The sequence below is a fragment of the Aythya marila genome (assembly GCF_965140915.1).
Source record: "Aythya marila genome assembly, chromosome: 4".
Lineage (NCBI taxonomy): Eukaryota > Metazoa > Chordata > Aves > Anseriformes > Anatidae > Aythya > Aythya marila.
The window spans coordinates 70,546,510-70,562,778 of NC_139045.1; the positions used below are offsets into that span (position 1 = coordinate 70,546,510).

Here is a 16,269-nt window from a genome sequence, read left to right on the forward strand (position 1 = left end):
ACATTTGCTGTGATACTGAACCTGCCTTGTCTAAAGAAAATCATGGCCACTACAGGGTTAGCTGCCTCTCTCCACTTGAAGCAGAAAGGTTTGCATCTTCCTTCTTGAGGGAAGCAGCTGCCCGCGCGCTCCCCTTGCTGCACCCAGCTCACCCTCGCTGGTTCCTCTAGCCTATCAGCAGCATTTACAAATGAAGGGTTTCACCCCCGTGGCATGTTTTCCCCTCCCAGGCACCCTGAGGCTGAAGCTCATTTTACAGGCTCACAAATTACAAGGTTTGATTTACAAAATTTTCTTTTGAAAAGAAAAACCCCTGCAGGTTTGTGGTTAAAAAAAAAAAAAAAAAAAAACAAACAAAAAAAAAACAAATGTAACCTCTCCCCCACTCCCCAACATGCCCTGCCCCAAAAAAGAAAAAAAAAATAAATCATTTTTTTTTAAAAAGCATAGTGAAACAGATTTCCATGTGAGCAGAGATCTTTGCTACTGGAGATGACAAGGGGTCCATGGGAAGTGATATGGGCACTGCACACCCTCACAATCAGAATATAAATGATGGAAAATGCAAATTTCTAATGGAAATGGTGGCACTGGCAGTACCTGAGGTGATGCTAGGAGGGTACATGTAGCTGGTGTGAGCAAGCATACAGATAGATGACCTCCAAGTTAGGAGAAATATGGTTGGTTACATGCTACATTGAGTGTTTTCTGAGCATGGCATCTATAGAACCTGAAAAAAAAACACTTTATTTTCTTTGATCAAAAATATGTATAGAAATGCCTGTTTTGAGGAAAATATCATACATTTTTTTTCTTGTTTAACAAAATAAATTAAATATACATGACTTTGTTTAAACTCTATATAGAATTACAAAGGTTTTATATTTGTAATTGGATTCATTTCCAGTCCATATAGGTATTTAATACGGTCCTTATTTACTCTCTTTTCTTTCTGTTTTTACTGTAGTTTGAACTGAAATGTAGTTGTATCATTTCCAGACTGTTATCTGTGGGGAGGGGGCAACCACACACAACCTAGGTGAATATTTCTCAAATGCAATTTTTCCTACAAGATTATTATTTCATTCTCTTTTTTTTTTTCTTTCTCCTTTTTCTAATGTTTATATGTATTTTGCATTGATGTAGATAATCCAGTAGCTTGTCACTGTAAGCCATCAGAGAAGGACAGTGTGTTTTGCTTTCTTCGCCATCAGCAGTTCAATTATTATTATTATTAATTATTATTATTTCTTAAATATAAATATAAAGGTGTTCTGTACAATGTTCCTCTTTCTTTCCTTCCTTCCTTTCTTCCTTCCTTCCTTTTTCCTGGCAGTGGCACTGAGTCCTAGGACCGGGGCAGTGAGGTTTGCTCGGCAGAACCCTCCATGAGAAATGTGACTTGCATAAATCAAACCAAGCAGCTCGGTTAGCATTGCAGACGAAACACTGCACTTGAGAAACATTCGACATTTCACGTTGTGAACAGAAATTAGCTTTTCCAGACTCTCGTGTTATTTTTTTTTTTTTCCCCTGGAAGAGGTGAATTGGTCATGTCTCCTCATGCTTTGGCACTAAACCTCAGGTACTTTAGCGCTTGAGTCACTCGGATGGAAAAGGCTTTCCCTTGTGCTCCTGAGTGGGACAGGTCTGGGGGCTTCCCACCAAAACAAGTGATGTGCAGCAGCCAGGGGAACGGGGCTGCCCAGCTGGAAAAGCACCATGGTAGCCTTTTCTTGCTCCTTTTAGCTACACGAGGAAGGAGGTGGTGGTTCACATCCCTGCATCCTGTCTTACTTGCCGCCACCTTGAGTAAAAAATCCAGGAAGGCTCCACTGCTGGAGATGGCTGCCTAGCTGCTGAGATTTGGAGTTCCTTCATTATTCCTTGGCTACATCCTGATTACAATAATAAAAAAAAAAATCTCTTTTCTCTCTCTGTCTTTCTCTATTATATATATATTTATATAGATAGATATAGATATATACACATATATATATACACACATACACACACGCATATACAATTATATATATATGTATATATATATTTAAAATTATATATATAATCTTTTCTGTCTGCTTTGCCTATTGCTGGCAGTGTGAGCTGACTCAGAGCAGTCTCTTCTGAGGTACCAGGCGGAAAAGCCCAAACGAGCTACTGTACACGGCCACCCTCTTAGCACTGGTACTGAATGTGCTGGTGCTGATGGACTTTGCCTTCCACGTGCGAGTGAGTGTGGGTGTGGATGTCCGTGTAAATCTTTGGGTACATTTTGGATGCCATGGCTGGGGCGAGTGCAGGCCCTTGGGACAGTAAATGCTGCTGCTGGGCGACGTATTCCTCGTAGTTTATGGACGAGATGCAGTCTTTGTCAGGGACCTGGGAGACGCAGATCCTGTCCCGGGGCTGCGGCCGGTGCACGGGGGCAGCAGCTGGTGGGGAGCAGGGTTTCTTCTTGGTCTGGCAAAGCCACAGGAGGATTGTCCCGAAAATGAAGACAGCTCCGGCGGGGATGCCGATAATCACGGGCCAGGGAAGGCTGCTGGCCGAGGAGGGGGGCACAGGTGCACTTGGAGGCTTGGGATCTGGACATCATGGCAGGGAAGAGACAGAAAGAGTTAATTAAATGCAGGCAAAGTAAATTCGTAACAGATGTCACACTTGGGCTGGCTTTTGTACAGGCTGTCTGGCAACCCTGCCAGACCAAGTAACAAGGGAGAAATCAAGCCAGCACATGAAGTTTGGTAACTGTTTTGTTTTTCAGTGCTCCTGGAAGGACCAGCGACTCATTTTCTCTGGTTTAGGGGTCAGAAAGGAGGCCTTTGGGGGATTTTTCAACTTTCTTATCCAAGTTTTAATGGATGCACTAGAGCCAGCCCAAGAATTTCCTAACACCTTCACTCTGTGATGGAGTGGGCTTCAGTGCCCAGACTGGAGGACACAGCACAGCACATGTCAGCAATTCCTCCATGTCAGCAGCCCAGGAAGCATGACTGGCTTACACAGAGCCACAGCACATTGCCCACTCGTCTTTACCAGGCGTAGCTGTGTCTGCGTGGGCTTTAGACACTCTCTAGTATTCTTGTCTAGTGCTACTGGAGCTACTCAGCACTGCTGTGACAGGGTAGGCAGCACAAATGTGGTGATTTGGAGGGGCTGTATTGAGTTTTTGGTGTGGCTGGGAGAAAGGTTGAAAAACACAGGTGAGCTGGTGTCCTCTCCTTGGTGTCCAAGCAATGGGGAGCTGAAATTTCATATGATATTAAAGCACGTGTCCAACTCTCAATCCCAAATGGGCTCCACCTCCCCCAGCTTCTTTAGAGCTGCCACTGGCTTTCCAAGAACAGAAAATTCAGTTAACAGAGCAGATAAGATGCTTCAGAAGGCATCCTTCACACCTCCCTTCTCCCTGCCCACTGTGCTGTTGGCAGCCTGTACATCCCTCAGTAGCCACTCCTGTTCCTCAGCCTGATTTATAGGCTCCAAATAGTCCTAGGGTAGGATCCTAGCTATCAAAGTCCCTGTGTAGATATTTACCAGCTGGTGTTTCCAAAAGGCCTGAAAAATACCTAGGTGCAGAGTTCAGCTTGCAGGATAGCACTCAGAAACACTGAGGCTATCCAAACAGCCCGGCACGTTGTTTTCAAACATATATATCATTTAACTTTCAAGCCAAACTTCTTTAAGACCCTAATGTCTTTTTCTCTCTTTGACAAATAATCCTATGGGTAGTTTGAAATGTTAAATATATATGGTCTGGTCTCTCTGAAGTCAGGAGGATGTATACTGCTGACCTCCAGAGACAAACTTTCACCCATCAACACTGGAAATGACAAAACAGTTTAGGCTGGGAAGGGACTCTGGAGGTCATCTGGTTCAGCCCCTTGTTCAAAGGAAGACAGGATCAGGGAACTGCCCCATCAGCTGACCACAAAAACAACAGTCTTCGTGCTGCTTGGCAAAAATCCTCTGCTGGGCTGACACAAAAGTGTTTTGATATTCATGCATGCTGTTTTTCTGAGCTGTCTGTGTCAAATCTGATCGATTTACAAGCAAAATGGTGTTTTTCTAACTCATGGCCTTGCAACCACATCTTTCCTTCCGAGGGCAAGCTGGGTTCTCCTTTTTCGTCACTGCCAATAACAACAGGCCTTCGGGCACTGGTTCTGGTACGAGGCCTCATTGTAGTCGTACTTAAATCAATGGAAAGTCTCCCACTGATTTCATGGGAGCTGGATCGGATTTTCATAGTTTGGAAACTCCCAGAGGCTTTGAGTTATATCCCACCCATGCATCATTGTCCTTCAGTAAAAAAAAAAAAAAAAGCTGAAGCTTTCTAGCTGGAGTTTAGTCTTAAATCTACGTGATACAGAAGAAGAGGCTAAGGAGCAGTCAGACTTTCCTTTTACTTGGCAACCTGCTGCTGGTGTCTAAATTCATGTTGTTAACTCTTGACCGCAACCGAGACACGGAGTGTGGCAATCAGAGAGCAGAAGTAGCCATGCTGCCTTAGTTATAAGAGTCAACAGCATTTTCCCCACCACCTACACAGAAAGCCAGTTTCATCAGCCTAGGAGAGTTAATGGTGTCTCACCGATATCTTGACCAGAGACACCCCATTAGATCTGACAGCTAAAATGTTCTGATATTGGCTTTAGCTCCTGCACTGTCTTAGCTGTGCTGGCCTTGCATGGGTGACGAAAAGGGAGGAAAAAGCAGAAAGATGGATTTTTGTTATAAAGCTGGTGGTTCTAAAGCTAGAGTCACATGTCCAATTGAGGCAGAAGGAGATGCCCTTTTCAATGAAAAATATTTATCAAGGCAGACTTGCACACTTAGGAAGCAAAGGAGTAAATGATAAAATGAGAATGGTGTGTCCGAAACACACACAATACAGCCTCATTTGGACACAGCCACCAGCTCTGGGGCCTGGGGGGAGCAGGAAGCAGCTGTGAGTTTGGTACAATGGTCCTCAGGAGATCATTGGGTAAGAATTTAACTAATCGATCATTCTCTCTTTCACACTCATTCTTTTCCTTTCCTTGTGACCAGGACAGTTTTTATTCTTCTCTCACTTTATGGTCCCACGTTATTGTTTTCTCTTACCAGTAAAGCAGTACAAATAAGAGCCAGAGAAAGGAGAAATGTCAGGGAATGGGGCTGCAAACCGTGCTGCTATTCCATTCCTCTCTCACCTCCTGCACCCTGTCGATGAAGCCTGCAACTGCAGTATGATTTCCTGGCACCTGTTTCACGCAGGAGCACATCCTTCATTTTATTTCACTTTGCTGGAATCATTGTACCCAAGGGAGGGAGAAGAGGAACCATCAGCATGAGAGATTAAGCAGGGGCAGATTTAAATCAGTGCTAATTTAGTCCCTGATTTTAGTCCCTGATTTTAGCTAATTTAGTCCCCCAGTTTGCTAATTCTTTCTAAACCTTGACTAGCCTCCATCAGCACAGCATCACAAAAGCCCACGGAGCACAATGGGCACCAGCAGTTGGGAATAATGCCATGACGTAGGCTATTGGTTCGGACTAGGGAAATAAAAGTATAACTCACCTGGCAGAACTGTGAGGAAAGCGCTGCGAAAACTGTAGCCCATGGTGTTTGCCCCTAAGCAAATGTACATCCCCGCGTCCTCCTCCTTGGCTCGAGTAATCATCAGTTTGTTCAGGTAGGAACCGTCAGGACGGGACCAGACCTCCCCGGTGGGCAGCACAACAAATTTCTGTCCCCCAACATCGATGGTGGAGTTGTACTTGCTCTCTGTGCCGTACTCCACCCTCTTCAGCCACTGGATGACGGGTTTGACATCGCTGCGGACTTTGCACTGGAAGGATGTGGTCCCGCCGTAGTCTACCGTGGTGTTGACGGGGTGCGTCCCTGTCAGGATGGGCTTGGACCTCGTCCTCTCTGCACAGAAACACAGGGAGATCCATGGAAAAAGGTGCTTGCCAGTCTGATTAACACAGGTCAGACCATGGAGACACCTGGACCTTCTGCTCCTTGGTAAGAGGTGCAAATCCAACTCCAACTGCTGAATTTCCCCAGCCCCTTGTTGTACTCTGCAGCTATGAGATGACAAAAGGGGCCACCCATCCTTGTACTCCCACTAATCCATGTCTCAGGAACCACATCCCAGAATAATGATGCACCTTGATAGGGCATTAAAAAGGCTGCAGAGGTCTTTCTTGAGTCTTCACCAGAGAAAGATAAATGGCCTGAAACAAGCCAAAAAGGTCAAAACTGATTTCAGGATCAAATCTGAGTGATACTACAAGTCTGAATGTGAGGTCAAGAGGTGCTGGGCACAGCCTGGAGCCCAGGAGGTTCCCTCTGAGCACCAGGCAGCCCTGCTGGGCTGGCCAGGGATGGAGCCTGGCAGGAGCTGCCCAGAGCCTGTGGGGTCACCTCCAGAATCTCCAGATGCTTCTGGAGATCTCCAGAAGCTGCCTGGACATGGTGCTGGGCACCCTGCTCTGGGCCCTGCTGCAGCAGAGGGGTGGGACAGGATGACCTCCAGAGCTTCCTGCCAACCTCAGCCATTCTGTGGTTCTGTGTCTTTTATCAGTGTATCTGGTAGGGTGTAATTTACAGGTGCATACAACAGAACCTTGTGCATTCCATGTGTAAGGAAGAAATTCTTCATTCAGAGGGTGGTGAGGCACTGGAACAGGCTGCCCAGAGAAGCTGTGGATGCCTGGGAGGTGTCAAAGGCCAGGCTGGATGGGGCTTTGGGCAACCTGGTCTGGTGGGAGGTGTCCCTGCCCATGGCAGAGGGGTGGAATTAGATGGGCTTTACAGTCCTTGCCAACTCAAACAATTCTATGATTTTATGATTTCTCAGACACAACCTCAGTTTTTTAGTTCAGATTATTTGCAAGTATGTGGCTACCCCAGTTTGGGTAAGCCATGTTCCTTCTCCTTTTGGTCTTTCCAAATATCCCCTAAAGATGAAAAAAAATGGATGGGGAAAGGGCCCTTCCTTCACAGACTGTTTAGTGACAGTGAGGGCTGTGGATATTGTCACTTCTGTGCTTTTGGAGTCTCTCAGGAGCTATCTGTCACCTTTCCCGCTGGGCCTGGCAGATGCCCATGGGGATCAAACTGTCCTGGAAGTCATCTGATGCCATGTCATCCTCACCCACCTGCTTTTATTATTCCTTTCTGCAGCCTAATGGTCCATGTACTCATTGTGGAGTAACTTATTTGTGGAGCAATAGGCCAGAGTAATTTCTTTTCTAGACAATAATAAAATCTTCCATTTCTCACACAAATTTTGCCTCAGGTCTCAGTTGATGAAGGAAACAAGATGGTAGGGAAGGAAATCAGACGCAAGGGTTCACAAGACCATGCTTTCCGACATGACTGTAAGTCTTAGGTTGTGTCAACTCCACATAAATCCAAAAGAAAAATGTATCCCTCATCCTGAGGAATGTTAGGATCTGTTTTAGTGCTAGCATCAGAGAAATCAGTCAGTTTCCAGACAAGGAGGTACTGCAAACCTCTGTCCTAGGCACAGAGAGGAATTATGGTATCACGGTGGGTGGTAACTGCTGGCAATCATCAACCACTTTTGACGGCAAACGCTGTTGGACTGAGCATGTAACACAACAGCTCCCACCAGCACAGACAAGAGGAAGGAACAATGGGCCCTCTTTCAAAAACTCAGGGTACTGTCAACAGTGAGGGCTCTAAAGATGTGCTTGGGGGAAACAAAAAATACCACCATGATCTCTGCGGGCTGTGCCTAGGGACTACAAGCAGGAGTCACAGCTGGGGAGACAGACTCTGATAAGTGGGACAGGCTTAGGAGTGGAGGCTTAAGGAGGAAAAAAAAAAAAAAAAGGAAGTGGAGTAAAACCTGAAATGCTCCACAGAATGATGTTAAAAATAGAAAGATGTCTGAAAACTGCTTAATGCCCTTATCTGCCTGACTCTGGTTCCAGCTTTGGTTACTGTTTTCACTCCTAGCCAGCAAAAGCTAATGAAAACAAAGGTTACATACATCTTTAAGTTGATAAAAACCAAGATAAACAAGGACACAGAAAGGGGTTTGTTCCTGGTGCTGTCTGGTTTTGATGAAGTGAAAATGCCACAGCTGCCATTAGGATGGGGCTTGATTCATTTCCCTGTCTCTGCTCCTGGTTTTAGTGTAAACACATGTTTTTACTGTCTCCACACAGCTGCATCTTTATCAAATCCAGATGTCCAGCAGGTTTGTGCCTTCAGAGCCCAACAGAGCTCCCCACATGTGCTTTTAATTCCTGTTATTCTAGAGAAGGGACTTATCAGAGAGCAGATCTTTACCTTTAAGAATAGTCTTTCACCCTGGGATAAACTTTCTCATGCTAAAACTCATGCACAGACAGACAAACAACATGCTTTCCATGTGGCTGGAAATAGCCCTCCACGCTCCTGCTGGAGGATTAATGAGGGATATTTAATCTTCCCCCACTCAGCTCATCTTCTCCTTTTTCTTGAGCTGGCTGTTCCATAATCATTTTGATGGTAACTTATGATGATGTCACAGACAAAGCATGATGATTTAAGAGTAAGAGTTCTTCTCTGGAAGACTTAGGTAGGCTTTGAGTATAATTATCTTCAGTAATAATTAGAGAAACAGGAAATTAGGGACCAAAAATCAGAATAGCTAGACAGTAAGAAGAGCAATTTACTCTACCTCACCACAAAGCAGGGTAATCCTCCAGAGCTTATCTTCTAAGGACTGAATCTAAAGATACATACAGGACTCTAGTGGGATTTTAAACTCTTTTTAATATCTCATTTGAAGCCACCTGAACTATCAGATGTCTAAATGCTTTTAAAAACCTGGCCCTAAAGCCTTGTTTGGTTAATCGATCTAGTCATAAGATTTCTGCTAATTCTTTTCAGAGACTTTTCTAATGAAGTGGGCCTCTTATTACAGATATCTAGCCTAATTTTTCAGTTGATCAGTTTCACCCTACTACCCCTCTGAAAAAGTAGTCAGGGCCATCCTAAATGTTTCCACCTTTCTCTGTGGCACTCTATGAAGGGCCTTCTCAGTAAGTACTCATTTCGTCCTTTATTCTAGAGCTTCAAAAAATTTTTCACTGTTGATTTCTGCTGATATTTCTAACGCATCCCCATGTCTGCATCCAGCTGTCAGCACTGCATCCTTGCAACCACACTCTTTATTCAGCCAGCCCCTTTCCACGAGCTCCCTTCCCACCTTTGCACCCCAGGCTGCACTTACGGATTACTTCAACTTTGTATGTTGCGTTGATTTCTCCAACTTTGTTAAACACTCGGCAGGTGTATTTCCCACTGTCCTCTGGCTTCAGGTTCTTCAGGTTCAGAGTCCACTTCTTCTTCTTGTTCTCCCCTATCTCCTGGGGTGTGAGGGGCTTATTGTCCTTCAGCCATGTTATGTCAGGCCGTGGGTTCCCGCTGGCCACGCACTTCAGGCGGATGGAGCTGCCGACAGGACGGGCGATCACTCTCCGTCTCATCTTGGCAGGCTGCGTGAACCTGGGCTGGGCTGCAAAAGGCAAGGACAATTGACTGTGGTGAGCAAAGGACATATAAAGGAGAATACTTCTATCAGGTGCTATGCCAAATTTGCTTGAGAAGCACTTGGCAGCACCACACATGCCAGTGTGTCACCATACCTCATATTCTAGCTCAAACCAAGTTACGTAGCACCCTTCAGTCAGATGCAGTTGAACATCTAGTGGACTGCAAGGAGCACCACGTTAGCTTTTTGCATAGTACAACCCTGGAATTCCTCCATGTCCATAAAGCAACTGAGTGAGTCACATCTCACAAAATAATACCAAAATCACGCTAGTGCAGCTGAAGGCAAAACGCAGCCCCATAATCACATTGTAATTGTTACCATATTCCATGCCACAAATGCAAGCCCTTAGCCAAGACCAAAGGAGAAAACTCAGATTCCTGTTGGGCTGACCATTGTCTCAATCTTTTGCTTGTCACTTGAAGCTTCATTTTCTGAAGATGTGTTTTGCTCACTGGCTTTAATGGAACTTCTATTCAAAATGTAACAAAGTCTTAGAAGTGAGCCAGACTTTTAAACTTTGATCTAAACTAAAATGTATGAGATTCACTCAACATTAATTTTTAAAGCATTCATGTTGAAAGGCACAAAGAAGTAAGTAAACAAATGGAAAGATCCAATAAAACAAAACTTGAGTTTGTGATTAGAAGACACCCCCATGCCTGTCCATCCCCAAAACTGAGAAGCTGAAGCAATACTTGCTGGTGGAGAAAACCACAGGTTAAGATAAAGTTACCTTCATTTAGCAAGGAAAACACCAATATTTCTAGCAGCAGTGACAAGAACACTAGAAAATTGTGAGGTCCCCATTTGGCAAAATCTAAAAAAAAAGTCAAAAGTTTTACTCCCAACTGCACCTAACTTTAATTCAGATTATGTAAGAATTCCTGGGAGAAAAGAGATGACATCTTTATGCTCTGGTAGTGTTAGTAATATTGGAGAATATCTTCCTATAAAGTTATGAGTTGGTCTAATTAATCAATAGAAAGAAAATATTCTTTACAAAAGGTTTTAAGACAGTTAAAACAACAGTATATGATTAATTGCAAGGCAAAAGCTTCTCTAATAGTATCATGGAAGGAACAATTCAAAAGAATTTACAAATTTCCTAAAGTTACCTTAGTTATGCAATGTCAGTACAGGGGCACTTCTAACCACAGTCTCCTGCTGAGATTAACACCTCTTCTGAGTGCCACCTGGCACTCTCTGTCTGCTTCCAAAATACTCCTGCCTAATTCACCTCTCTTCTTTCTTATTTTAACAAAGCCAGTCTCTCCTGAGTCCATTTGGCAGCTCTATAACACATTTCTCTCACTGTTTTTGTATCCTGCTTTTGCTTACTATAATCTTTCTTTTCAGCCCCAAAGGGTGGTGACCCTGCATTTCCCTACTCCCTGGTAAATCCTCCCAAATCCTTTGCTTGTGAAATTAAAAAAATAGCTGACAACTGGCCTGCTCTGTGCCATATTGGTTTGGATTATGCCCATCAGCCACTGATATTCACCTACAGCACTTGCAGATCCACAGCCTCAGTCGCACGTGACACACCAAAACAAGCTGGGAAAGTTATGCTACAGGTATCAGGGAAGTTTGCTACAGGACAGGACAGCAGGACTCCCTATTACAGAGCCAGCCCTGATGACCAAGGCCAAGCCAGGAGCTTCGGGATGTGCATTATGGTGGAGTTTTGCTTGATTTAAAGAGGCTGTTCTGCAGTTTCCCCCCTCCACACACCCGAGAATTGCAGCCGTTGCCTCTGAGGTCTGTGAACGTAACCCCTGGTGGTCTCGCCCCGCTGCAGCCTTGACCCAAGTCCCTCCCTCTTGGAAGAAGACACCCTTTGGCATACCCCTCTCCCCGAGTCCCTTTCCGTAGGAGAAGCCATCTGCCTCCACAGCCTTCTCTTGCCCCCTTTGGCTGTCGTTTTGGGTCCCAGCCATTTCATGTTATTTCAAACTCTTGCTCAGAAATGCTTTGCTCTCCGTGCAGAGGCTTTCATGTGTAATCTAATGAACTGGAGCAACTCCGGCACTGCGAGTCCTTGCCATGACAGCTGAGCAGCAAGTGTGACATACTAACCCACTCCACAGCTCTCCGGGCCTACACGCCTGGGTATTCCCTTGAGGATCTGCTGCAGGAGGAGGCCCCTGCCCAGCAAAAACAATCACCCTCCCAGAGAGACAATTAGCCCCATCAGGGCTGCACATTATGAGCATTGATACGCTGATGTTTAAGTCCGAGCCGAGGGAGATGTGTTGATAGGGGCTGTCAGTGGAGAAACAGAGTGAATGTCTGCAAGGCGCAAAGGAGGGGTTAGGAACCAGCCAGGAAATGGATCTAAATGGTTATTCTGTAATATGGCAATAATTTACTCTGAGACCAGGGACTGCAGGCCCAGGTAGATCCCTGCAGGATAGGATTCTTGGCCTGGGATTAACATACTAAAGAGCTGGTTGAAATAGGACAGTCCCTTATATTGTTCATGTTGAGCAGAGTCAAGGGAGTGACTCCAAAATGAGGCCTTCCCTTATCTCTTCCCTGCTTCCACAGCAGTATTTCAGAAGGACATGGTCTCCCTGCTCAATAGCACTCCAAAACAGAAACTCTATCTTTTCTCCCCAAAAGCAGGCCTGTAACTTTTTTTTTTTTTTTCTCACACTGTCACTCCCACGAATCTGAAGCTTTGCATTCACTTCTCATGCAGTGTTGCCCAGATACACACCAAGCTGCAGGTAAAGCTAAACTCCTTGGGCTCTTTTTGTCTTTCTTCTTCTGTTTAGAGAAGGTTAAGCAATTATGTGTTCTCAAAAGCTACTCCAGGCTGCATGCAATACACTGAAACCAGATCCCATTTAAACAGTCCTGAATGTTTCCTTGACAAAAGCCTGAATTGGACAAGTTTAAAAAGGCCTGTTAACAAAAAAGGAGAACGAGACACACGCACATATACAAGAGAAAAAGAGACCCAGCAAGCACAAAGGAGAAAGAGGGAGAAGCAGCACTGTGAGGGAGACAGAAAAAGTCTCCTTTGAGTTGGTGCTAGTAAATGTCTGTCCCCAAATCTGTACCATTTACAGAAGTTTTGCTTGTTGGAGTGCCAGAGAAGGCCATTACAAAGTGCCTCTGTGTTATTTATACTTTGGTTTCTTGTTCTCATCCACATCACTTGGCGTTTGCTTCATAAACATGAACTGCACATTTGTACAGTATAAATTATGCCACATGCAAGAGCAAGGGAAAACACAAGTAGATGGGGACAAAGACACAGTGTTGTGTATGGGTTTCTTGCTGAAATCTGTTTACCATGAAGGTTCAAGCTAATGAGAACGAAATGAAGCAGAAGGTTGTCAGCACAAAGACCTGTGAAGGAGTTTAGTGGTCTCCTCTCTCCGTAGATGACACCTTGAGGTGCATGGATTAGTCCCAGAGGCTCCTGTCAGATATTGCTCATACAAAGCAAAAAAACAATTTAAGTGGTTAACTAAAACATGTAGTCTGCTGTGATCTGCCATGATTACCACCACATAGCAATGGTCAATACCACTTCAGGCTTTCCTAATACTTACCAAAAAAAAAAAAATCCAAGGTATTATTAAGTACTGAAACACTTTCTAATCTTTTGAATAAGAGCTCGATGGAATGGGTGTATCTAACTTTCCCTGCTCTTGTGGGGAAGGTCCTTTCCCTGGTAATTTCATTCCATGATGGTAGCTGGAAAGCAGAGTGGGACTATCATCATGCTTTTCCTCTCCCACTTCTCTAGGGTCCAGGACTCTGCAAACACAAACTTCTCTGTCACCCATTCTCTTCCTGAGATCCCCAGATACACCCTTAAGACAGCACTTTAAAAACCTGGGCAAGGACAGCACAGGGATCAACACAATCTACTATGAGGACATGCTTGCCTATGAATTTTAGTAATACATACATCTTTTATTGCAGTGTTGTTGTGGTATTGATCTGTCATCCACCAGCTCTCCTAGCTGCACATCTATCATGACTTTCAGTATCTATTCCTATCTCCACCACGGTAATGAAGGATAGAGAGATGGCAACTTTTCTTGTGGGCTAATGAATCCCTTCTGATGGCCTCATGATTAGGAGTTTACCTAAGTCATCCTTTCTCTAGCTCTAAAACATTATTATCCTTTTCCAGAATGAGCGGAGGTTACCTTCCTCTCTCAGAGCAAACTCAGGCTCAGATGAATCTGTGATTCAAGGCTATTATGGCACTGCCTCCTTTAGCTTTGGACTGGACTACACTGCAGCACACCACGTCCTTTGTTTGCCAACTCCTGAAGGAAACTGGCCCCGGTTCAAGTGGTGGGGACTCATCTGGTGACAGTTTGACAGGTTCCACCCTTACCATTGCTATGAGGTTACTCACTTGCCACGAACGTGGGAGAAAGCTGTCTCTGTGTTATAAAATTCAAAGGAGGGATGAACTGCGGGAGCAAAATGGAAATGCTGTACTTCATCCCTTGGGGTCATAAACTCACATCACGCTCCTGTCAGTAATGGCCAAAAGCTGTTTGGCATCAGTCTGACAACTTATTGTCCTTCAAGGAGTGCTTGGGCCAAACTTTGGATCTGTGAGTCTTGCAGTGATTCACAACCTGTTCCAAGAGAGATTTTAGCAGTTCCCCAAAGCTCCGCAACAGCATCAAAATCCTATGTTTGAACAGTCTGGGATTTAGAGAAGTTCATGCAGGTGTCTAAAAGAGAGGGTAGTTTTCAAAAATACTCAGCTTTGGCCTAATGCTAATTCTGATGAAGTGAAGTCAGACCTCCCATTTGCCCTCAGTGGGAGCGGTGTTATGCTGGCACTGAAGACTTTTGGAAATATTGCTGTAAAAGTCAATATACCTTTTACAGAGAGTCTATGAAAGCTGTAATAGCTGCACATGCGAAGGAAAGTCACTGCCCAGAAAAACAAATTCAAAGAAGAACCATGCTGGGGTATAAGGCAGGGGGCTCTAGAGCAGATGATGGGCTGTATTTCGCCGAAGGACGCTTGGATGGGATCCATTCACACCAACATTCAGCTGAGACTCTGTTTATTATTTGAGCATCTGTAAGGAGAACTCATTCCAATTGCTCTGCCTTTTCCTTTCCTTCTGTGACTGAGAAATGTGCTGGGTGAACAGCACCGAAGCAGGAACCAAGGTAAAATATACACTGCTCCTTACCCCATTGCTTTCCAGAGTGATCTTCATATTCTCCATTTGAACCTTCAGGTACCTGGCTGTTCTTTCCTGAGCTGGTGTCATCTGCAAAGGAAATGAAAAAGATGTTAGGAAGGTCTCCAGCAATGCAGCAGTGTGCTAACAGGAGTTTGTATTTCCTCTTGGAGGCACCATGCAGCTGAAAGGCACTCAACATACATTTGGCATTCACGTCCTGGCACTTACAGCATGGCCTGTTTAATGAACAATTTAGTTGCTGCTTTACGAGCTTTTCAGCAGGCTACCAAAGCAATGGGAGATTAATCAATGTTTCCATTAATAGCTGACAAAAGCCTCTTTGTTTATGTTTACAGGTTGCTGTTCCCTAGGAGGAGCTGATCTGTTGTACCTTCTATGCAAATAATGGTATAAATCAAAATTACAGCTAATTAAACCTGGGAGGTGGAGAAGACTTATGCGATCAGTCACACAGAGCACAAGGCAAGGAATTAGGGCCACTAATTTGCCTTTCAGCTTCCCCACAAAATCAGGAGAGCAAGCAGGTCTGCTGGGGATCAGATAAGCCCTCAAGGGACACTGAATGGCATGGCAAAGCAATACAGAATAGAAAAGCTTTTTTTTTTTTTTTTTTTTTTTTTTTTTCCTTTTAATTAAGGCCACCCATCCACCTTTACCAATGACACATCTCTCTGTCCCTAATCACTCCAGTTATCTATACCGCAATCACGGAGCAGCATCAAAGTTTCCACGCTGTGCCCTATACCACTAGCAGAAGTAGACATTACCAAAAGGTAGACATCACCAAAAGATAGACATCAGCCCCTCCTCCAGCAGCCTCCGCCTCCGATTTCTGCTGTGCTTTGACCACCTAAAACGTCTCCACAAGGGCTGAGGGAATCAGAGACTGCCCTGAACCTCCTTCTGCAACCCATGGGGTGCTAGTGCTGGTGGCCTCACACCTCCACAGAACCAGAACGAGGACGAAAAGCTTTTTCCTCCTCCAAAACAGCCCCACTTTTACAGCACAAGTGCTCAGCTCTCCTAGCAATGCCACACACCAGGAGGGAAGCCCACCTGAGGGACACCCAGAAGCTATGGGTGATGTTATAGCAAAACATGGCCCACCTAAAACGTCTCCACAAGGGCTGAGGGAATCAGAGACTGCCCTGAACCTCCTTCTGCAACCCATGGGGTGCTAGTGCTGGTGGCCTCACACCTCCACAGAACCAGAACGAGGACGAAAAGCTTTTTCCTCCTCCAAAACAGCCCCACTTTTACAGCACAAGTGCTCAGCTCTCCTAGCAATGCCACACACCAGGAGGGAAGCCCACCTGAGGGACACCCAGAAGCTATGGGTGATGTTATAGCAAAACATGGCCCTACCGAGGCTGTTCCTGCGCTCCGCAGGCCGCAGTGGGCAGCCCCACATGGAGGTGAAGTTCTTCATCAAGTGCTTCTCAGCTCCTGAAGTGCATCGAAGTGCCTCAAGTGTGTGAGATGAAGCCAGGCCTAAACTC

General features: G+C 45.0%; 1 protein-coding gene across 1 annotated transcript in view; it reads right to left on the reverse strand.

Annotated features, from left to right (window-relative positions):
* Positions 1-726: 726 nt before the first annotated feature.
* FGFRL1 (fibroblast growth factor receptor like 1) overlaps positions 727-16,269 on the reverse strand; it is a 167,553-nt gene continuing 152,010 nt past the window's right edge. The window contains exons 4-7 of the mRNA XM_082759300.1: positions 14,756-14,836; positions 9,246-9,530; positions 5,567-5,920; positions 727-2,588 (exon numbers count right to left, since the gene is read on the reverse strand). Of these exons, the coding sequence (XP_082615426.1) occupies positions 2,179-2,588; positions 5,567-5,920; positions 9,246-9,530; positions 14,756-14,836 (1,130 nt within the window). The 3' untranslated portion in view covers positions 727-2,178. The remainder of the gene's footprint in view (positions 2,589-5,566; positions 5,921-9,245; positions 9,531-14,755; positions 14,837-16,269) is intronic.